This window comes from Arvicanthis niloticus, chromosome 15 (genome assembly GCF_011762505.2).
Source record: "Arvicanthis niloticus isolate mArvNil1 chromosome 15, mArvNil1.pat.X, whole genome shotgun sequence".
Taxonomy (NCBI): Eukaryota; Metazoa; Chordata; class Mammalia; order Rodentia; family Muridae; genus Arvicanthis; species Arvicanthis niloticus.
In genome coordinates, this window is record NC_047672.1 from 778629 (window position 1) to 801312 (window position 22684).

The 22684-nt window shown below is 53.3% G+C and overlaps 1 protein-coding gene across 2 annotated transcripts in view; it reads right to left on the bottom strand.

Moving 5' to 3' along the window:
* Positions 1–973: 973 nt before the first annotated feature.
* The window catches only part of Kcnh2 (potassium voltage-gated channel subfamily H member 2), a 32526-nt gene continuing 10815 nt past the window's right edge, over positions 974–22684 (bottom strand). The window contains exons 3-15 of one of the 2 annotated variants that reach the window (XM_034519188.1): positions 14344–14508; positions 13080–13532; positions 12342–12553; positions 7798–8226; positions 6944–7331; positions 6405–6604; positions 5769–6021; positions 4556–4749; positions 4128–4227; positions 3320–3598; positions 3022–3208; positions 2630–2807; positions 974–1515 (exon numbers count right to left, since the gene is read on the bottom strand). In XM_034519188.1, coding sequence (XP_034375079.1) covers positions 1366–1515; positions 2630–2807; positions 3022–3208; positions 3320–3598; positions 4128–4227; positions 4556–4749; positions 5769–6021; positions 6405–6604; positions 6944–7331; positions 7798–8226; positions 12342–12553; positions 13080–13532; positions 14344–14508 — 3188 coding nt within the window. In that variant the 3' untranslated portion in view covers positions 974–1365. Of the gene's footprint in view, positions 1516–2629; positions 2808–3021; positions 3209–3319; positions 3599–4127; positions 4228–4555; positions 4750–5768; positions 6022–6404; positions 6605–6943; positions 7332–7797; positions 8227–10605; positions 10886–12341; positions 12554–13079; positions 13533–14343; positions 14509–22684 lie in introns of those variants that run through there. The other variant, XM_034519189.2, reaches the window with a different exon arrangement.

The window sequence follows — 22684 nt, forward strand, 5'->3', positions numbered from 1 at the left end:
AAGGTAAGACATCCCTCCCTTCTTCCTGTCTGGGTGTTCTACCATGCTTGTCTTCAGAGTTAGCATACTCATCTCAAATGGACAGTGGAGGTAAGGAATCTTAAGAACCAGTCCGAGTTCTGGTAGCCTCTGGAAGCACTGTCACCTATAGCCCAGCCTGACCAGGCAAAACTCACCACTGCCTTTGACTGGCACATAGCAGGCATCATCTCTGGAGGATGTGTTCACAAGCCCAACAACACAAACCCACACAAACCTGCACGCATGACGGAGGGGAATCGTCACTGTCCTCAAGATGCCTGCTTTGACTTAATTCCCAACATAATGAGCCACCTTACAACCTCCATCTTCTCAGCAGCTCCTCTTGTGGCCAACAGCCACAAGGGACCAAGGTAATCAAGGTAAGATCCACCTGGAACCAGACACAGGTATGTGCTGGTCACAGTGGGGAAGCCAGTGTATCCAAAACTACACCCATGTGAGATCCAACTATACAAGGCCAACCTAAAGCCAACGAGGGGTAGGGAGGCTGAACTCAGACCAAAGAGAACCCAAGGGAGTGTGGTGCTGGATTTGTGAACTATTTGAGAGGGACAAGTGTGTGGTTGCATCAGTGTACAGCTGACCTGGGGACCAGTGTCCAGGAAGTAAATCAGCATGAATGTGAAGGGTTGCACTCAGGGTACAAGTATCTTATCAGACTCAGAGTAGCCCATATGGTTTGGTTGTCCCAAATCCAGGACCATATTGTCTGGCCCCAGGAAGCACTCTCCATCTTTTATGTACATGAGTATACATATGCAGAGAGAGAGAGAGAGAGAGAGAGAGAGGAGAGGATATCTGGTCACCCCTGCAGGCCTGGACCTGCAGACCAGATCCCTGCACAGAGGCTCTGGCACTACCATTTTAGTACATTTAGAACATAAACATGAGATACAGCAGGTGATGGCTGAAGCCAACCAGCACCCTGGAGTCTCCTCAGGATAATTATTTATTATTCATAGTCATCAGCATCTTCATTAATTATTCATATGATCCTTAATTATTATCCTTAACAATAAGAGCAGTAAATAGCAGAAAAGTCCTTGAGGTGCCTAAGGCCCAGGGCCGGGTGCCTCCGGGCAGTTAGACCAGCTAATGCCCCCAGGGCAGTGGGGGGACCACAGAACCCCCCTGTCCACTGCCCAGCTCTGCCTCTGCCCCTCCCAGTGGGGCCAGGGTATTGCAGGAGGAGATGCTGGTCCCAAGGGCTGGGAAGGAGGTGCTCCTGCACTGTTCTCCCCTCCAAACCAGGGTCTCCAAGGAGAGCGGTCAGGTAATGCCCTGAACCCAGGGTGAGCCACATGTCCACACTGGGCAGCATCACTAACTGCCTGGATCTGAGCCATGTCTGTGCAGGGGCTGGGAGGTGAGGGCCCCCAGCTGGCCGGGCAGGGAGAGGCGTCTAGTGGGGCCATCTTGGGGGAGCTCTGGGGCTCCTGCAGGAAGCTCCTCAAACGCCACGAACTGGGAAACCTGAAAAGAACACAGAGTGTGAGCAGGCAGGAAAACGTGGGGGAGGAGAATGGGACAGAGGAGAAAGGGGCAGAGAAAGCAAAGCCAGGAGGACTGGAGGTCAGAGAGGAGGCTTAGGTGGGCAGAGTGAGACCTAAGAGGACAAGAAGGCTGCTACTGATAGAAGTAAAGACACGCAACCTTTGTGGCAGGAGCTGAGAGCCACTGCAGAGCTACCCTGACAGACCTTGTCCTGCACCCAGGAAGTTGGATTGCAAGCTCTCACCTCTCCCTTCCCTAGGGAATGTGGCTGGAGCCAAGCCCTCCATGGACTAAGAAGTCCCTGCAGGGATGGCAGCTAAGACAGAGAGAGACAAGGTGCCTTGTTGCAATTCTCCAAAAAACCCTGGGGCCCTGGAAACAACAGTGAGCCAGCAGCCAGGCCTCTAAGGCCAGGGAGAGTGCCAGGGCAGGCAGGAGGGGGTTGTGGGTGCTGACGTATCTACTGGTGAGATCCCTGCGTGGGCGGCTGTGAAGGGAGACTGGCACATTTGCTGACGTGGGCCCTGGTGTCTGCAAACAGGAGCAAGCAGCATATGGGACCAGGAGCAGTGCCGGGGACAGGAGTGGATCCCAGGCCACCTCTGGGAGCTACAGGAGGCCCCCTCAAGCACCCATCAAAGCTGGAGCTGGCATGAAAGACCCAGCTACAGCTGTCCCCCAGAAGGCTACTCAAAAAGATGTGGGTCAGGGAGGTCCTATCTCAGTCTTGACTGTGGCACCCTGGAAATGCCAGCAGCCTTCAGGACGCTCTAGCACTGCTGGAGTGAGCCAAGATGAGAGACAGCAAAGCTAGGGGACCAAAATGCCACGCTGAGGGAAACTCTCAAGCAGCATCCAGACCCAAGGCTCAGACACCACGCTTACATCTGGCCCTTAGGCCTCTCTGCCGGCAGGTTGCCCGGCTCCTGCCCTCTTCTGCATTGCCCCTGAGCAGTGGAAGGAAGAAAGCAGAAGCAGGTAGAGGGGGGTGGGGGTGAGGAGGCCACATTTCACACCCAGCTGAGGGGTAACAAAGCAGTTGTTGGAGCAGAGAGGGTGTGGCTGGGGGCTGGGCGTGGGCTCCAGAATGTACCTGAGAAAGCGAGTCCAGGGTGAGAGTGGGGATGGGGCCGACAGGCAACAAAGGGGATGTGGAAGTGGGGCCGGGCCCAGGGGTGGTCACAGCACTGTAGGCAGGAGGGACCAGGGTCATTTGCCTCTGTAGCAGCTGTAGGACAGTGGCCATGTCTGCACTTAGCCGGGTTTCCAGCCTGGGGCAAGAAAGGAAGATTTCTCAGAAGTGGAGACAGCTGGTCCACTCTAGGCTCCCTCCTTACCCAGCTGAGGAAGGAGAGGGTCCACCTGCCTGGCACAGACAGGCCTAGACAGAGCACCCCTGGAACACCAACAGAAACCCAAAGAGGCCCCAAGTTCCCCCACAGTGCAGCCTACCCCGTGCCCATTCCCTGGGCCACCCCTCTTCACCTGTTCAGCTGTCTCTGGAGAGCATCCAGCCTGCTCTCCACGTCGCCCCTGGAACGCCGACCAGGACTAGACATGGGAATGTTGAGGAGGCTAGGAGCTGGGGCAGGGCATCGAGGCAGCTCCTGGTACTGGCGCCCCCGACTGTCCCCCCAGAAGCTGAAAATATTAGACACCCCAGAGAAGGCACCTGGAGCCAGAGAGGGGTGAGGTCAGAAAGAAAGTCAAGCCCCTGCCAGCCCCCACCCATCCCCCATGCTGCCCATCCCCCCACACTCCCATCACCAAGGCCCAGGCCTACCTGACAAGGGATTACAGGTGTCACTACTTTTCTCCCCATCCTCTGTCAAAGCCTCCCCACTTGGGGAGTCTCCAGGAGGCCTGGGGCTGGAGAAGGGCACCAGGCGGAGGGGGCTGGAGCTGCGACCTGGGCCCTCATCCTCACTGCTCTCTGGGCTGGAAGGGCCGCTGGATGGGCTCTCCCCCCAAGGCCCTCCCGGCTGTCCCGGGCAACTCGGCCCTGGCCCAACTCGGGCAGGGCCTTGCCCCAGGGCTGACACCTCCCCTGGCTGCTCTGTGTCTGTGGGAAACAGAGAACATACCTCAGAGAGAGAGGAGAACAGGGAAGGAACAAGGGGAGTTGAGACAGCCTGGAAAGGAGCAGGGTGTGTATATAAAGTTGTTTTTATCCTCCCACTCCCCTGCCACGCCCTGACTTGCCGGCACCCCCAGGAGCACTGCTGATTCCGAATCTCTGGCTCTCTGCAGCCCTCTGCTTATTCCTTTGTTCTTGTGCTCCCTCGTGCCACCTCCCTCCTCTCTTTAAGGGGTCAAGGCCTGTTAGACAACCCTCGGGCATAATGAAGACCAAAAGCCCAGGCTTTGTGATGAAAGTAGGGGAGGTTTTCCCAAAGGAGATGATGGTTCAAACCGGGTATAAAAAGGTGGCAGCCTTTGGACAGCGGAAGGGAGGCATGGGGGGTGGGGGGGTGCACTGGAGGACTGCAGGGCTGTCAACTGGGCAAGGGGTGTGGAGCCTGCACAGCCTGACCCTGCCCTCACTCCCCTCTAACCCAACTCTCCTCCTGCCCTTCCTTTGACCACCTCACCCTTATCAGTGCGCCTGCGGAATGACAGTTTGCGCTTGCGTTGCCTGTTAAAGCCGCTCTCTAGTTCTGCGCTGCCGGGTGAACCAGGAATCATGTTGGTCTGCAACCAAAAGAAGAGTCAGGGCCCTTAGGTTCATCCAGCCAGGCTGGCCTGGAAGATGGGGGTGGGGCAGGCAACTGCAACCCTTCATTAACATAGGGAGGTAGGGCAGTAGGGAAGAATTCTTCCCTCCCCTCCCAACCCTCCCAGCCCCTCTTCGTGTTGCTTTCCCCCAACATGCTAACATAGGTACTTTCAGGGCCTGATCTGACTATGACATTAGAAAAGCAGGCAGAGAAGCAGCATATCCAAAGTCACAGTGAAGGGGCAGCCTGTCAATCATCAGCTCTCCTGGGGATAAAGGCAGCTCTGAGGATGGCCCACTCACATCCCGAAGGTTGAAGGTGATCTCCAGGCTAGACCAAAAGTGATCTGAGAACTCGGGGTACATGTCCAACACCTCCAGTAGATCGTCACGATGGATCTTGTGCAGGTCACAGTAGGTGAGGGCTCTCACATCCCCATTGGACTTTCCAGGGCGAGCATACAGGTTCAGAGGCTCTCCAAAGATGTCATTCTTCCCTGGAGACCATGAAGAAGACAGAGGCTTGAGCCCACGGCAATCGCTGGTGGAGTAGTAAATACCCTCTGGGTCAGTTCCACCCTGGACAGCATCTCCAGTCATCCAGCTCCCAGCCACACAGCCAAGCAAGCATGAGCCAGTTCACCTTCCCAGGGCTCTCAGCAGATGGGACACCAGTGGCTAGAGGTGACAGAGGAAGGGACCAGGGATTTGGAGTCTCTCAGCAACTACTCAGCCAGAAGAAACCACCAAGGATGCTCCAGCTCGGCCTACAGCCATGGCTTCCTTGGGGCAACTCTATTTCTATGATCAAACACCCTCCTAACAAAGTGCGGTTCCCTATGAACAGTGGTCTTCAAACTATAAACGGCAGCTCGGTGGCCAATCAGAACCAGTATTGTTTTACTGAAAGAAAACAGGACAGCATAGCTTAGCATGGCAAAGCACAGAAAAGACCAAAATGTGCTCACATGTGTAGGAAAACTTGATTTAGTTGGGAAGGGAATAGGTTGTGGAGTGGTAAACATGTTTGGGCTAAACTATAAAATAAAAGTCTAAAATGCCCCGCTATGAACCATGGGCAAAAGTTTGATGCCTATATAGGACAAAAAAAAAAAAAAAAAAAAAGGAGGGCACAAAGCCTGCAGTATGAGTGACATCCATGCACACACTGGCCACAGGCGGGACATGAAGCTTCAGAGAATCATGTCCTTAGTGAAAGTGGATGCACAGCCTCCAGCTCAGTATGTCCCACTCAACTACAAGATGATATTCAAGTTTAGGGAAACACTAGATGCCTTTCATGGATAGATCCCGAAGTTCCCTCAAGTACAGGGGAGGTTATGCAGCCTCCCAATCCAACCCATGTCCTGCAGGCTTCCTCTCTGTTGCCCACCTTGAAGGCCCCTCCTCCTCCTCGGGTGAGTTAGAAGAACTCAAGAACCAGCAACCCCACACCCCCAGTGTATTCAGAGGGCTCAGGTCTCTCTGGGTTTCAGTGAGTATCCCCACCCCATACCCAAGATGGCCACCACGACATCACCCCGCAGGATCTCGATGGAGCCCCTGGAGATGAAGTAGAGGGCAGTAAGCAGGTCCCCAGCGTGCACCAATGTGTCCCCTGGTGGTGCGTGTGTGGTCTTGAACTTCATGGCCAGGGCCCTCAAGCATCCTTTTGTGGCCCCTCGGAATGGCTTGCAGTGCTGCAGCAATGATCGGTTCAGATGTAGGCAGATGTCAGCCTGCAGGCACTCAGGGAATCCCTTCAGCACCTGCAGATGGGGATGGTTCAGCAGGATCTCTCAAGTGTCAGTTCAAACACCAGTCCACTGAGTCACACCCACCAGTCCACTGAATCACTCTGCTGGCTCAGGGAAAACCTGCTCCTCCCGATTCCGTCCCCTGCAAAACCTGTGGGGGCCCAGAACCCCCTGAGCAGCTGGGTTCCCACCCTGACCAAGTTCTTATCTAGAAGGGTAACAATTGATTTTCCATGTCCGTCTGGCTTACGTCAGATGTGTGAAGAACCTGTCCTCTCCCAGTGGGAGAACTCCAGGTGAAGGAGTTTCGTGGTCAGCATCCTTTGTAATTCCCGGGTTCTTTATAATACAAACTACAACCACCTGAGATATGACCGTGCCCATTAGTGCCTCACCGCGTTCATGTCGATGCCGTTGGTGTAGGACCAGGCGTGCTGGAAGTATTCCTCGAGGCGCTGGCGTAGCGGGTTGGGAATCTGGTGGAAGCGGATAAACTCCCGCACCCGGAGCATCTGTGTGTGGTAGCGGGCCGTGCCCGAGTACAGGCGCTGGATGATGGCGGACACGTTGCCGAAGATGCTGGCATACATGAGGGCTGGGGGCGTGGGTGAGTGGGGCCGTCAGCATCCGCAGGGACCCCGCCCGCCCACGGGGACCCTCTGCTCAGGCCCCGCACCAGGTCAACGACACTCGCGGTCCGGTCACGACTCAGTCTGAGAGTGGACATACACATGCTCAAACACAAGCCAGCCTTCAGCATTTCCTGCCCTGGTGTCCCAGCCTCCAAACTATACTGTGAGCCAAGACTCTAGGAGGGGAAGAGGAGGGGGCGGGGCAGGGAGGTCTGACTGCCACTTTGTTCCATCCTAGGACTTCACTATCATTTCTATCCAGCCGTGGCTCCACCCCTCACCCGCCTCCAGGACGCACTCACAGCCAATGAGCATGACACAGATGGAGAAGATCTTCTCTGAGTTGGTGTTGGGAGAGACATTGCCAAAGCCCACGCTGGTGAGGCTGCTGAAGGTGAAGTAGAGCGCGGTGACGTACTTGTCTTTGATGGAGGGGCCTCCCAGGCCGCTGCTGTTGTAGGGCTTGCCGATCTGGTCTCCCAAGTTGTGCAGCCAGCCGATGTGTGAGTCCATGTGAGGCTGTTCCATGTTGCCGATGGCGTACCAGATGCAGGCCAACCAGTGTGCGATGAGCGCGAAGGTGCACATGAGCAGGAACAGCACTGCTGCCCCGTACTCCGAGTAGCGGTCCAGCTTCCGTGCCACACGCACCAGCCGCAGCAGCCTCGCAGTTTTCAGCAGCCCAATCAGCTAGAGGAGGGGACAGGTTCAGTGTGAGGGCACATGAGTAAGGGGCTCTGCAGCAGAGGGTACAGAGCTGGTGCCATAAAAGACTCCTTCCTGGGAGCTCTCTGATCATGAAAACCACCTGGCATAATGTGCCTCCCATATTGCTCCTAGCACTGATGTCACTAATCAAAGTGCTAAGGTTCTCCATGCCGAGAATGAAGAAAGAGGAGCTCCAAAGGGACCAACAGTCACTTCAAAGTGCTGGACCAGAATTCTAAGTAGGAGGGAGCTTTTGTGTAAGTTAGAAAATGATATTCCCATCCCCAACTTTAGGAAAAAATGCCCCTTCTAGCTCCTTATGACCATGTGGGTGAACAAACATAGATTTGTTAGGGACCCTCCTTTCCTGTATACTATCCCCCTCTTTTACCCCTCTACCCTACTCCCTCCTGGCTCTTTTCTCCTGGCTACCTCCTGCTAAGCCCACCTCCTCAGAGCCAGAGCCAAAGATGAGCAGGTCGAAGGGGATGGCAGCCACCATGTCAATGAGAAACCAGCCCTTGAAGTAGTGCACAGCAATGCGGCCAGGATGGCTGACCACCTCCTCATTAGCGTTCACATAGGTGGTGCGGAAGTTGATAAGGATGTCCACAATGAACATAATGTCCACGATGAGGTCCACTACAGCCAGAGGCTGACAGGCATAGCCGCAGTCAGGAGCTTGGGACCCATCTTCAGTCTCCTTCAGCAGGAAGGCAGCCGAGTATGGTGTGAAGACGGCCGTGTAGATGACCAGCAGCAGAATGAGCCAGTCCCACACCGCCTTGAAGGGGCTGTAGTGTAGAATGGTCCAGCGGTGTATTCTTGGGGCCTGCAGTTTATACTCAGGCAGCACATCAGCTCCCAAAGACAGGACCTAAGGTGCAGGTGACGAGGAAGGGTCATGGGACTTCAGAGCAAAAGTTGGCACTATCCATACGGTGGCCAAGTAGAGCACATTTCCATCAGAATGCCCATCTTCAGCCAAGTAGCCTTAGAAACTGACCACCCCAAACCTGGGCACTACAGTTCCCAGAATGTAGCCAGCAGGGGGACATCATGGCTGACTCCACAGTTCTGACAGTACCCAATTTTCATGAACTTGGGTCATCATGCAGGAAGGCCCAAAATTGTTTCCCACCACAAGACAGTCCAGACCCCTCAGACCATGCAATGCAATTCTCACCATACAATCTTGCCCCAACACCCCAAAAGTAACACACACACACACACACACACACACACACCACACACACACTGGCTCACTCTAGAATATGTTCCAAGGACTGCAGTTCCCAGCTGGGCAGTGAGCCCAGGAGCTAGAGTTCCAACACATAAAATAGTCATTGCAGCTCCCTCACTTCAGAACACTTGTCCAGGGATGCCAGCCACCATTCTCAGGCCCCTTGGCCTCCCTGAGGGAAGAAACCCTTTCCCTACTGCTATTCTTTCTCAGGCCTCTCTCCACCTCAACCCAGAGAAGCCTCCCATACTCTTACAAAGGGACACAGGGATAGAGTCCAACCCAGGTACCTCAAGAATACAAAGGGATGTATACCCAGGATGGCTCAGAGATGCACTCTTGGCCTGCACAGAACCCCATTTTCAGACAGGGGGGAAAGCACATGCCCCTTAACATTCAGGCAAAGGCAGCCCAGCTTAAGGACAAGGGACAAAAAGCACAGCCAGCAATCTTGCTCCCAAACCTGCCTAGGGAAGAACTAGCTTTCCCAGAAGCCCCCCATCCACCTGCCCTTAGAATCCTCTAGCAGCCATCTGAGTCAGCTAGAATCCTTTCCTCAATCCCTCTAGCCTTGGACCATGTCATGCCTGCAGCAGACCAGACCCTAAGCCTTCCACAGCCCCAGAGATTTTAGCCTTGTCCCAGAAGCCTTGAATCCCAGGGCCCACAACCTCGGGTCTCTGGGCTCAGTGTTGAAGTGGGAATCCCCTAAGCCTGTCCTGCATAGGTGGTGTTGTTTAGAGACCATCTTAGGGAAAGGAACTAGTAAGAAAGATGGATCTTGAGGATGGATTCCAGGGTTTGCACCCCCTGGAATAGACACAGAGACTTCAAAGAAAAGAGATGGGGTGGGAGTGAGCACCAGGCCCTGGTCAGAGGAGGATTCTAGGTCTACCCTGCCTTCAGACTAAGGACTTGTTAATTAAAACACAGGGTTAATACACATGAGGTTAGTGACCTTTCAAGCCATCAAAAAAGAACAGGCTAGGACCCCTACAGACAAGGGTCAAAGGGAATGGCTGTTACTCCATAGGACCTCTGCCTGAACACAGGCCTGGGGAGCTACACTGGACCACCCCAGATAGCAGTGACCCTGTCCCCCAGGTCTGTCCACAGCCCTAGTGTATATTTGCATTCAAATATTCATCAAGTCTGGGATAGAAGGCTCAAACTTACTAATTCAGTCTATCTAAAGGCCAGTCCTATCTCTGAAACCACTGGCTTACCACATGGCTCTAGGCCAGCTCTATAATCCCTGTGTTTGCTGTCTTACAGAAGACTGACTCAACCTTGGATCTTCACCTTGGAAGGGAAAACTCTCACCTGTGTCTGTTCCCCTGCTGGGAGGAGCATATGAACCCAAACAGAGGGAGTCAGGGACAGCAGTGATGCTGGCAGGGATGGGATTCTCAGAATCACCCAGAGCTACCTCCAGGTTCTAAAGCAGGAGAACCAGTAGGGTGGAGAGGCAATCGCCAGCTGATGGAACAGTGGCCCAAGATGCCCTAAAGAGGTGAGCCAATGCTTCATTTCAGTCCGCCCTCATTGCCCATTGAGCAGCCTCTGATCCCTTCTCTCCTGAGACCCACAAGAGTAATCCAAGCCTCCATTGCTGACCACAAATGTCACAGCGAGGGAGACCCAGCACCTCTGTGTCAGGTCTAGCTGCTGCCTACTGCTTCCTGTCTCTCTCCATCTCCCCATCATCCTCTCTAGACACCTAACTGCGTCCTAGCATCTTTCTTCCTTTATACTGTAAACTAGAAGACTGTGGGCCATAGAAGCCATAGGAAAGGGGTTGCCAAGGCAAGGGAAACCCCGGGAACCTAGCCAGCAGTCAGGAAGAGAGCAATGAGGAGGAGTTCAGTGGTGGACCACACCAAAGAACTCCCAATCTGTCCTGCTTCTCAGAAGCCCTCTCCCCAACTGCTGCCAGAGCCCTCTGGTCCACACTCCCACCTGCCTCAGTGTCCCAGCCCAAGAAAAGAATAGGATGCTGAGGGAATCACCTACCTCCTGGGCCACCAGGCTGGAGATGCGCACTGCCCGCCTCACCCGGCCTTTCTGGGCCCTGGGCTGCAGAGCCCCTGTCCTGCTCTCCTTCCCCGCTGGAATCGCCATGGAGGACTTAGCTACCCCCGGCCTGATTGGCCTAAGGCCCCAGGGCCCGGCCAGGGCCTCACTTGTGCCCCAGCAGCAGTCCCAGCCCAGGCTGCCAGCCCAAGGCTGGCCGACTGGCAGCCAGAACCACCTCTGGCATGAAGCCAGAATGGCTGGGGCTGGGCCCTGGGGCTGGGGTCACCTAGGCAGTGAGTATGGACAGCTGCCTGCTTGGCTCTTGCTGCACATGGCCCCTTGGTGTGGGCCCCCCGCTACCAGGGTGCTGTGCTCTGCCCGCCTGCCGCCAGCCCAGTACCCGCGGTGGGAACCGCAGCTCTTCTGCCGGCCAGCCCCTCCTCCTGCCAGGTTCCCACCCCGACTCCACCACTCTGCTTCCCCTCCCCCCCGCCTAGCCCGTGCCCGCCCTCTGCCCCGTGCCCGGCCAGCGGCCCCCTCCCTTGCAACCCGCTTTAGGCTCCTGCTGCAGCCGCTCCCGCAGCCCTAGCCCCTCCCCCTCCACCCGGCAGCCTGGCCTGTCACCGCAGATTAATGGTCTCCCCAACACCCCCGCCCCGCCAGTCCAGTGCCGAGCCAGCCAGAGTCAGGCAGAGACACCCAGAGATGGAGAGACGCCAGGTGACTGGCAGGGGCACCACAGGCAGTCCACAGACAAGACAGGCAGAGACTCACACACTGAAGGCATACGCACTTTGGGTCCAGGAACAGGGCAGATGCCAGGCACCCAGGTGGAAAGAGATAGGTAGGACCCAGAGAGGGAGAAGATGAACCAGATAAAGGCTCCAGGGTGAGCGGCATGTTCTGGAGGCAATGCAAAGGGGCGGCCAGAACCCAAAGAGCCAGAGGCATGGGAGTATGTCCAGAAGGCAGGCCAAGGGAGCCCAGAGCTGCCTCACAAGGCAGCTGTTATGGGAGCAGCTTAGAACAACAGACCCCTCTTCTCCAGGGATTCTCACTGCTAAGACCTCACCACTGCCAACATGGAAAGTAGCCGTGGCTGAGTAGGCACCGGTCTACTCAGTGAGTAGTTACCTCACTGCCAGGAGGTATGACCAGAGGAGCCCTAAAACCAGGGCCACAGAAATCAAAAGCTGGTATTCTTTTCTGATCCCTTGATAGCTTTATACCCACTACCAGTGCCCCACCGACCACAAGAAGGAAATCCCACTCTCCACACTAGGTGGACAGGGCAGATACCCTGGGCCATCTGGTACACCACCCTAGCCTACAATAGTCAAGACCATCCTGCCCTTGACTTGTGTGTTCTTTTCAAACTGAAGCCTGTTCCTGTTACCCCAGTGATCCCTCAAATATATCTTTCTCAGCCCTCTAGCTGCCCCTTCTCACCCACCATGTGCTTCGTCTCAAGCACCACATGCTCACCTTGTACCACAGAGCCACATACCGTATCTATTGGTCACCCGCACCTGCCTGTCCTAGAAGCCCCCTCCCTCCTCCAGCACCCTCTCTCCCTACAAGCCCTCTCATCTCGAACTCTCTTCTTGTAGCCCAACACTGGGCATTTTCCCCACCAGCTCTCACAGCTCGCCTTGCTGACTAGCCTTCCAACTGTGATCACAACCTTGCCCCCACTCCCCAGGTCCTAAGCGGAGAGTACCTTGGACACCTACCTGGGTGACCTTCTCGGTGACATTGTGGGTCCGCTCTTTTATCTTGGGCGCTATAATTTCCCGGTCACTGGTGGGTGAAGCCAGGAAAGGGTCGCCTTTGAGGTCCACAAAGTTGAGGGTAATTTGGGGTATCTTGCTAATGGTTCGGTAGCGCACGAGGTCAGAGTCTGAGGTGGAGTTAAGCAGGCCACTACGCAGGGGGTGCATGGCCCCTGGGACGGAGACACAAAGCTTGGTCAGGTGGACGGGCCAGGGGCTGATGGGAAGCCAGGCCACTGACAAGGACCAAGGGGGTATAACAAGCAATGAGGCAGCTCAGAAGACCCACGAAAACAAGCAGCGGCCAGACCTCTCTGGGTTTTAAGGAAACATGCCACCATGAGAAGAAGGCGGGAGAAAGGAATAGAAGAGATCAGATAGATTTAGGAGCCTCTAAATCTCTCTTGTCTCTTTCTAGTTCCATGGTCATCCCTGTTCCAGGATGTCCTGGGACAGCTAGCCCCTTGGGCCAACAAGGACACTGAGTGTAAGAATGTAATGGGATGAGTGAACATTTAATAGAGTGAAAGGCCACTTAATGAGATTAAATAAGTACTTAATGGGATTTCCATCTCCCAGACGCCCCAGCACCTAAGAGGTTGAAGGAAGAGAGGAAATGATGGGCCTGGGATGGTGCAGGCTCAGCAGACAGGCAGGAAGCAAGGGGCTGGAGTAGAGATCCCAGGCCTGCGCCCTCACCTGTGCTAGCATGTCGGGGCGGAGGGGGCAGCGCCCCAGCCCGCATTGCCTCGATGTCATCTGCGGAAGATGCCCGGCGCACACTAGCACAGCTCTCTCGGGAGCGTGTCCGGGCCAGACTGCAGCTGGAACCTGAGGCATCAGGGTTGAGGCTCTGAGCTCGCGGCGATGGGTGAGGGCCTCTGATGCTGGCTACCGGTGAAGCAGACTCCGGGCCCACCAGTGCTCGCCTCTCTTCTGCAGGCCCAAGCCCTGCCACATGGTTGTCCATGGCAGAAACCTCATCCAAGGCCAGGGACTCACTGCTGGGTGCTGCTGCCGGCGTCAGGTCCACATCTACCACCACTGCTCCAGGGGCTCCAGCACTGCCCATGCTTCCTGTCCGCACAGATGATTCCCTAGCAGTCAGTGCCAACAAGGCAGGCAGCTTCAGGCGGAAGGTCTTGGCCCGGCCTGTGGGGAGAAGAAGGCCTATGGAGTGTGGGGTGACCAAAAAGAATTGGGTCCCTAATAGTGGGAGGCCATCACCCCACCCCATGCACAGTACTTGATTTCCCAAACCTAGACAACTCTATCTAAAACTAGTCATCCACTCTTCAGATTCCATGAATCTCCATGACTCCACAACTGCACTGATTGAAAGGTAACGCATGCAGAGACTGACCCATGCCTTGGCTAGGTCACTAAAGGTCATACAGCAAATGGGGACCCTGCCACCCAGCAGCTGACACCCATAGGGCTAGCTTCACTAAAAACCCAAGAGGTGAGCTTTGTTGTCATGACTGTGAGAAGAATTGTTTAATTAAACCCAAAAAAAATGCCTCCTTGGGAAAGCAGAGGATCTGAACCTTTGGGCCAACCAGGGGAAATATTGAAGCTGCTGTTTACAGCCAAGGCAAACATGCCTTCCTATCTTCTCTTCCATTAACCTCCACTCCTGGGACTTGGCCAGACCACAGAAGAGCTGAGTCCATGAGACAGAGCTTTCTAATGAGCTGGTGGCTAGTGCTGCTTAAGCAAGCACCTATTATTTCTCCAAGGTACTGGGTGGAATCCAGGAGGCAAGTCTAGAAAATATGCTCTGCCTGAAGAACCTGTGACGCTGAGCCCCACCGCAGCATGGGAATTTCTCCATCCTGGTCTAGGTAGACTGACCAGATCATTTCTTAGTGTTCCTTGTACCCTCAAATATGTATGCAACTCAGGGAAACAAGACCTCATTTCACATATTTCTGATCTGACTCGGGAGTTTGGCTGCACTTACCAGAAGCTAGCCAGCTGGTAGAGGGCCCCCTGTGGTTGGTGTCATGAGCCGGGGACCCTACCATGTCCTTCTCCATCACTACTTCGAAGTTGAGGATGAACATGATGACAGCCCCATCCTCATTCTTCACGGGCACCACATCCACCAGACACAGGAAGCAGCTCCCTGCAGAGTAGGAAAGGCATGGGTCATGGTGACACCAGATCCTCCTCCCAAAGTTGACAGGATACAAAATGACCAGGAAGGACCTCTGAACCCACAAAAGCCCATAGGCTTCTACCACACCCCAATAGCCCACACCTGCAGTTCCTGACCCTGCACCTGGCTATGCCAGCCTGCCAGACGGTCCGCACTTCCCCTCTCAGCCGTCTTGCCCTTCTCCTCGTCACCTTTCTCCAGCCTGTGACCCTTTCTTCCTCCACGTTCTCATCTGTATCCCCATCTTTTCAATGTGCCTGTGCTTTTCCCTCCTTCAAGGACCACACTCCATGCTTTAGTCCAGCATCTCCTGCTCCAGCCCCACCTCTAAAGCTGTTCAACATCCCTGTGCTTCGTTTTCCTCTCCTATAGAATGGAATGGTAGCCATTCTCCCAGGAGTTACAAAGATTCGTTAAGTCCACACTTATATGTGCATATAGACATTAAAGATGACTGGATACTCTGTCTTGTATGTGCAAGACCTGACATATGGACACTATAAACAATTGGATAGTGTATCCGTCTTGTCTCTGTTCTCTTTCATCTCCATCTCCAGGCACGTGTGGATCCACAAGTATGCAACTTGAAATCAAGAGTTTAAAATCTTTACAGCATTTTGGGACTGCCACAGTGTCCAAGTATATAGTCTCCTACATCATGAAAGTACTGGGCTGAGACCTGGCAGAAACCAAGAACCCTGATCCCTCACCAGAGACTAAGAACACTGCTATAAAATCTTTCTTTGTGCTTCTTATTCCTGACTTCTTCTCTCCATCCCCCAGAGTCCTTGGAGCAGGCCAAATCATCTCAGCAGTTCCCTTGGGATCTCAGAAATACACAGTTCAATGCCCTCCATGTTGACTGCTGAACTGAGGTAGACTCAAGGTAAGGATCCCTGCCAGGACCAAGCTAAGGGTCTTGCCTGCAAGAAGTTATCCTTGATGAATCAGAAGGGCACAATGACATCCTGGTCCTCTTACAGGGAGCCAGGCGGGTTTCATCTCCTGTCCATCATCATCATCCAAGCTTCCTATTATTCATCTGATTTCTCTGCCTCCTGGTGGTCACACTCCTTTTAAACAGCTCAACACCTAGACTAACTAATGCACCTTGGAAGCTGGTGACAGGCCATGGTGTCAGTGGTACAGCAATAGTGACACGGAAAAAGAAATCAAGAAGGAGGAGGTTGGGAAAGAGGTGAAAAGTCGCATGGTCTCAGGAGAGCCCTGGCAGCCAGCCTTGGCCTTCCACTTACCTTCATGTCCTGGAGCTCCCTAGCTTGGTCCCTTGCCTCTGACCCTCCCCTTACCCTGAATCCTGGTCCAGCTGTACAGGAGGGGTGGTGACTGGAGTCAAGGGAAGAATGGAACCTGGAGCTCATTTGGTGCCTATAGCCAGGCCTGAGTGGGTGAGCACTAAAGGTACAAGAGTGCTCGCTATAGCTGAGCCAGCCAGCCATGACGAGCAGGGCTCTTGGAGACACTGGCCAACCATGATGCAGACATGCTGGGTAAGGGACTGAGACCACAGCAGACAAGTGATTCCAGCAGCTGTGGGTTCCCACTCAGACAGACTGGCACGAAGGTGAGAGCAGAGCCCAGGAGGAGCCAGTCAGGAGCTCTCTGCCCTACCCACTCCCTGCACTCACCACAGCCAGAGCCCTCTTGCCCCTACCCCAGGGCCCTGAGCTCAGGAGCTCTGCCTGGATGTCCCTTTAGCAGCTGCTCTTGTCCCCTGACCTCCGGCCTCTGACACACGGCTGTGGTGTTGAAGCCGTGTGGGGTGGGGGTGGGGGTGCCTGGGCCCAGCTGGAGGCCGTTTGGCACCCAGACAGACAGCCTGGAGTTTATGCCCTAATATGGTGATGGCCAGCAACGGCCTGAGCAGGAACTGGCCTCCTCAGGACTTTAGAGGGGCAGGATACCAAGGCCTGAGAGACCCCAGCACCTACCCCCAAGAGCCCCAGAGATCCAGGCCCCAAGCCACAATGCTCACCAGGACTTGTGTCAAAGAAGCCTGGAGTCTAGAACCAAGATGGCTCTGGCTCTTCCAGATGACTTAGGGGCTCTGTCCCTGAAAGGGGCCAAGAAAATCTGACCCGGTGTCTTCAGCACTCCATTCCCTCAGCCCAGGCTCCTCGGTAAGAGAAACCACACAGCCCAGGGCCGGCATCTCAAATAGCTACGTCAGACTTTGGCAGCTCAGAGAGTGACCCAAAGTCCCTGCATCTGAAAATAATTGTTTTTAATTCTCTCCAAGAGAAACTTCAAGATATGTTCCTCTCTCACACAGGACAAGCCTGCTTCCCACTTCCAGAAACACAGACACAGAATGCTGGCACTCCCCCTTTGCTGACATTCAAGGAATTTTTCTTTTCAAATATCCTGTCAAAGGCCTGGTTGTTCCGAGATGTGACTTCCCCACCCCAGCCCTACATGATCACTGATGGAAACAGATTGTAGTGCCATGCATGGAAACAAAGAAAGTTGAAGATCAAGCAGGCCCTCGGCTCTAGAGGTACCATCTCACTTGCCAATTTGGCGGAGTCTTATGTGGCCTAACAGGTCACCAATCCCAGCTCTTTGGCTAGAACTATGGAGGGGGTTCCTGGGAGTAAGAGTAGGACAGCCAGGCTCCCCATGGGTGCTAGCACAGAACAAATAGCCTATGGTCAGCTTTCCAGCTGAGAGGAAAGGTTGTGAACAAGTGGCTGAGCTATCCCCAGGGAGCCTGGAACACTGCCTACCTATCCAGCCTCTCCCCAGACACCCCCTGTTCCTCCCTTCTTGCCACTCGACCTGCAATCCATTAGTGGTCCAGCTCTTATAAAGAAGAGGCAGCCTCAAGGAGGGCCCTGGGGCCAGAGCTGGGCAAGGCTGCAGTTCCACCCAGCACCACTCTGTGGCAGGCACTGCTCACGCTCAAGAGGCAGACAGCTCTTAGAGCACTCCAGAATGGATGGGTAGGATGGGAGGAGGGACACTGAAGGGGGCAGCAGGGACCCCCATTCTTTTTCTCAAGGAGGACATAAGTACAATAGATGGGAGTCACTTTACAGAATGCTTATCTGTCATATGACGTAGATCACACTTACTCACTGGGCCACAGTCTGGATGAAATGACATAGTATGCTGGGCAGTGGTGGCGCACGCCTTTAATCCCAGCACTTGGGAGGCAGAGGCAGGCAGATTTCTGAGTTCGAGGCCAGCCTGGTCTACAGAGTGAGTTCCAGGACAGCCAGGGCTCGAAAGAAAGGAAGAAAGAGAGAAAGAGAGAGAAAGGAAAGGAAAGGAAAAAGAAAGGAAAGGAACAAGAAAGACATAGTATATGACAGCCTGGCCCAAGAAGAGAGCTCTGCACACTCTTAAGAGATGAACCTTTTCAATTGGCCCCTGAGACAGTCTGATTTAAGTGGCTAATACCAAACCTGATACCTGTCCCCCAACACCAGCCAGGCTCTAGAGACGCCATTTGGGTAGTGGGGCCTCCCTGCCTAGTCTAAGCCTGGCTTTGACCTCTCAGGATAAAAATAAAAAGAGGATGGCAGGCATACCTACAGGATCTGGTAGAGCCTTTGGTCTTGATGACCCAGGCCAGCCAGTCTCCTAGCAGCCTTCAGAGGTGATACTGCTCACTGTAGGTCACTAAGAGGGGACATAAAGGAAGGGACCCTGGTGCAGCAGGTTTCACTCAGTCTGATAACAGAAAAACTCTTGTTCAGACTACAAACCCTGGTTTTCAAGGATTTGATGCTACATTACACTAAGGGGTCTACTTTGGAGTAACCCTACCTGGCATCTGCACTTACCCAGCTCAGGCGTGTTTCCGGTACATCAAAACCTAATCTCCCACCTCTGAGCACCACTGGCCCAGGCCTGCCTTAGCAGAAGTTACAGTTGGTGAGAGTTTGAAGAAGATGCCCAGATGATCTGGGCAGCCTTGGGCAAGGTCAGGGTCTCACCTGTACAGCAGCAGGTTTCGTGGCTTCCCCATCACCTCATGGTACCATTGAACATGCCACCACAGGTAAAGCATCAGGGACAACATGGCTAAGAAGATGGCCCTGGTGTCTACTCTGACTGAGCCAGGGACAACATGACCAAGAAGATGGCCCTTGTGCCTACTCTGAACCAAGTGTTCAATCGGACGATAATTTGGCATCTGGACAAGATAGAGCAACACAGAACAAACCAAACAGTGGGTGTGCCCTGGGAAAATGAGGTATTCTGCCCCCAACAATCAGGAGACCCTGCTTTCCCTTGCATTTGCTGTGTAGCTGCAGACAGGTCACCCACCTCTCTGAGCTTAGACTCTCTGTGCATACCACAGGGACAAGAGATTTCTGCTCTGGGTGCCAGATGAGGTGACAGATGGCCTTATAGAAGCATCTGGAGCTGTAATGAGGCAGAGTAGCAGGTCCCTGCAGGGAAGGTGACCTCCAGCACCCTCATCCTGGTCGCCTCCCTTGCCCCACTCCAAGCAGGAGGAGCTGTGCCAAAATGAGCCCAAAGTCACACGGAGGGCAGGGAGGCTGAGGCTGCAGTTGGCCCTGTCCGCCCCCCCCCAAGCAGAGGCTGTCTCCGGAGGAGCAGCCCAGGGCTGTGCAGTGTCAGGTTATATTTAGCCTGGTGGTGGCGACAGGAAGATGCAGCGGGAGCTGCTTCTGGCCAAGGGCCACCGTGTCGCTAACACCATTCTCATGGACAGCCAGGGGGGCTAGGGAAGGCCAGGGGCATTGAGGGCTCAAGGGACAAGATGGGGGCGTCTGAGAGGCCAGCCAGTCAATGAGTCTGTGTTCCTGTGTGACAGCACGTATATGTATGTATATCAGAAACAGAGACCAATCCTAAGCTCTTGAGTCTAGGAACTGAGCTACACAGGGTCCTGGGGGCAATCCCTGCCAGGCAGGTTTGGGAAGCCACAAGTTAGACTCCAAGTTTCAAAGAAACATCACCTCCAGACTCAGTCCTCCACCACCTTTGCCTCCTGCCAACAATCTCTGTGTAGGGCCATGGCCTCTGTTGGCATCTAATTTCCTGCTTAAACCAACAGCCTACAGCATATTTGGGTCACCTCACATTACAACTCCTCAAAAGACAATCTCCACCCAGGAAAGCTCAAGCTGGCTGAGGTCCAGGGTCATGGGGCCATGCCACCTCTTAGCTTGTAAGTAAGAGTATACCCTCTGTTTAACAAGGCCCTGAGAGAACTCAGTGGGTAAAGATACCTGTCACCAAGCTGACCATCTGAGTTTGATCCTTGGTATCCAACATGGTAGAGAGAACTGACCCCTGCAAGCTGTCCTCTGAACTATACTAACATACCATGACACATACATATACCACAGCACACACACTCATACCATTTATACACAAGTGTGTGTGTGTGTGTGTGTGTGTGTGTGTGTGTGTGTGTGTGTAATGTTTTTCAAAAAGAAGGTGGGATGGTGTCACACTGGCCTGGGGAAAGCTGCCTCCACCACTCTAACTGCAGCCTCAGCAACATCTCTCCTGCTGCTGAGCCCCTACTTCCTCCACCCTCATCCCTCCCAGACCCCTCTGCAGAGGGTTTCCTGAATCAGGCTACATGGGTAGCTTCTCTCTGGAAACTCATCCCACACGGCACACTTTGCAGAGGAGACGTCCATGAGCGGGCTTGTGAGGTGAGCTTCCTTAGTCCTGGCATCCGGACCTGCACCAGGGAGACTGGCTTCACAGCAGCATTGAGTGCTCAGCTCTGGAAGGTCTGCTGCTGATCTCTGGGTTGGTGACCTGCGGTTTTGGCCACTGTGGACACGGTGGCTCTACCTCTCACCTTCTAGACCCAAGGGCACTGACCACTCAATACAGAACTCTCTCTCTCTCTCACTCTCTCACACACACACACACACACACACACACACACACACACCGTCCTGAGTGTGGACCAACAGAACCACCATGAACATTCAGGTGTATTTCCCAACACAATATTACATTTGCTCACAAGTTAATATCGAACAACATGGCACTTGGGCCTAAGTGAACTATGCCTGTTGTGCAATTTCTGAGCCTTGGCCATTTCTGTCCCCTTCACTGTGATCCTGATCCCTGCATTTGCAGCTGTCACAGAGCAGCAGGGACACAAAGCTATCACCATTCACTAGAGAATCAATCCTGTGGTCCCTACCATCTTCCTAGGTTCTGTAAGCTCCCAAACATGAACACATCGAGGGCCTGAAGGGGATGTGTGTAATAAGGCTCTGCTTTTGGTCCCCGAGCAGGCACGGCTGTCTGGTAATTAACTCAAGAGGACAATTCCCCATGGCTTGCTCTCCCATAGGACACTGTGAAACACCCACAGCAAATACATTTGTCAGTAAAGTTCCCCTGAAAAGTCTGATGGCACATGCAAGAATAGAGACATAAGACTGTAATGCAAACAAACACAAAAGCTGGCATTATTTCCAGGGTACAGAATCATCTCCTCAAAGAATCAACAAAGCCACCAGGTAAACACCAAGAACTAAGACAAGAGCTCCACCAGACAGATCAGCCCACAAAACACAGCTTCAAACAATTAAAAAGTAGAGTTGGAAGACAAGATGGCACCAGCATAGTGGTCCACATTTGTGACCCCCGCACTCAAAGTCAGCCCTGGCTTCACAGTGAGTTTGAAACTTCAGAAAACAGGGAAGGGCCAGAAAAATGGCTCAGTGAGTAAACACATGTGCTGGGCAAGCATGAGGAGCTGAGTTTGCTTGTAAACCAGCAATGTAAAGAGAGCCAAGGCCCCAACCTTGTCTTCCAACCTCAAACAATCACCATGACATACACGATCATATACATTAAATGACTGTTTCCTAATCTCTGTGTGTGTGTGTGTGTGTGTGTGTGTGTGTGCACGTCTGTGTGAGTATGGATGCACATATGCCATGATATCCATATGGCATTGTTTTGCCTCTGCACACACAAGGCTACAGACCATTCCCAGGATTCTCCTGTCCCCACTTTCCACTTTATCTGTGTAGCATATGATTGCAGTCATATGCTTCTCCTCCCAGCTTTCACGTGGGCTCTGAGGATTCAAACTCAGATCCTCACACTTTTCCATCAGGCACTCTATCCACTAAGCCATCTCCCCAGCCACAAAATCTCTTCCTCAATAACAGTGACTATGGAGTAGCTAGGGGTGATCAAGAACACACAGGTGAGAAAACAAAACCTCAGAGCGATAAAACATATGGAAATGAGAGAGCCTGTAGAAATGGTCCAGGATCTTACTGAAACTTACAAAGCTGTTAATTCTTCTGAATTACAAGCAAACCTAATTCTGACAGAGACTTTGGTGAAGCCGGCACATGGTACAAACTTGCTATCTGAACATGCAGAAGGCAGAAGCAGGGTGATGAGCTCTAAGCCAGCCTAGGATACATCAATACTGACTCAAAAACATAAACAAATGAAGCTAAAAGGAAGATGGGAGTCGGGGGTTGGGGAGAAGTCAGGTATGGCTGTTATCCCAGCCCCTGGGAGGCTGGGACAGAAGCATTACCACAGTTCAAGACAAGCCTGGGCAGCTGCATACATTGTGAGTCCTAAGCTACAGTGGAAGATCTAGTAAATAAGTAAGCAAATCATTATTTAAATTTAAAAAAAAAAAAAAAAGAAGTGGAAGAATTCACCTTTTCAGTGACTGAGACACGCTAAGTAAACACCATGTTTTGTGATTGCTGTTTTACAGTCCTGGTGGACACACCGATAGATATTTGGGGCAGAACCAGGGGCAGATCCATGGTTACACAGCAAAGTAACCTATGCTGAAGGAGCCCCACAAAGCAATGGAAAGAAACAGACTAGATGTGTTGGGAAAGTTGGCTCCTTACATGGAAAAAAATAAAACTTGATCCTTACTTGACACTGCATCCAAGGAGGGCTCAGTGGATCCAACACCCAACTAAGGAAGGTGAGCCCAGGGAGTCAGAGAAGAGAGGCAGACCTGTGGGTCCTCAGCCTTTGCATAGGAAAGGGTCTCCAGTGGAACTTCAAAAGCACGGGCAAGACTAAGTCAATGATTTCGTTTGTATCAAAACTAAGATTCTTTGTTTTATTAACCAAGCAGAGAGAAAGGTATTCACAATTTGAACAAGGATTTGACATCCAG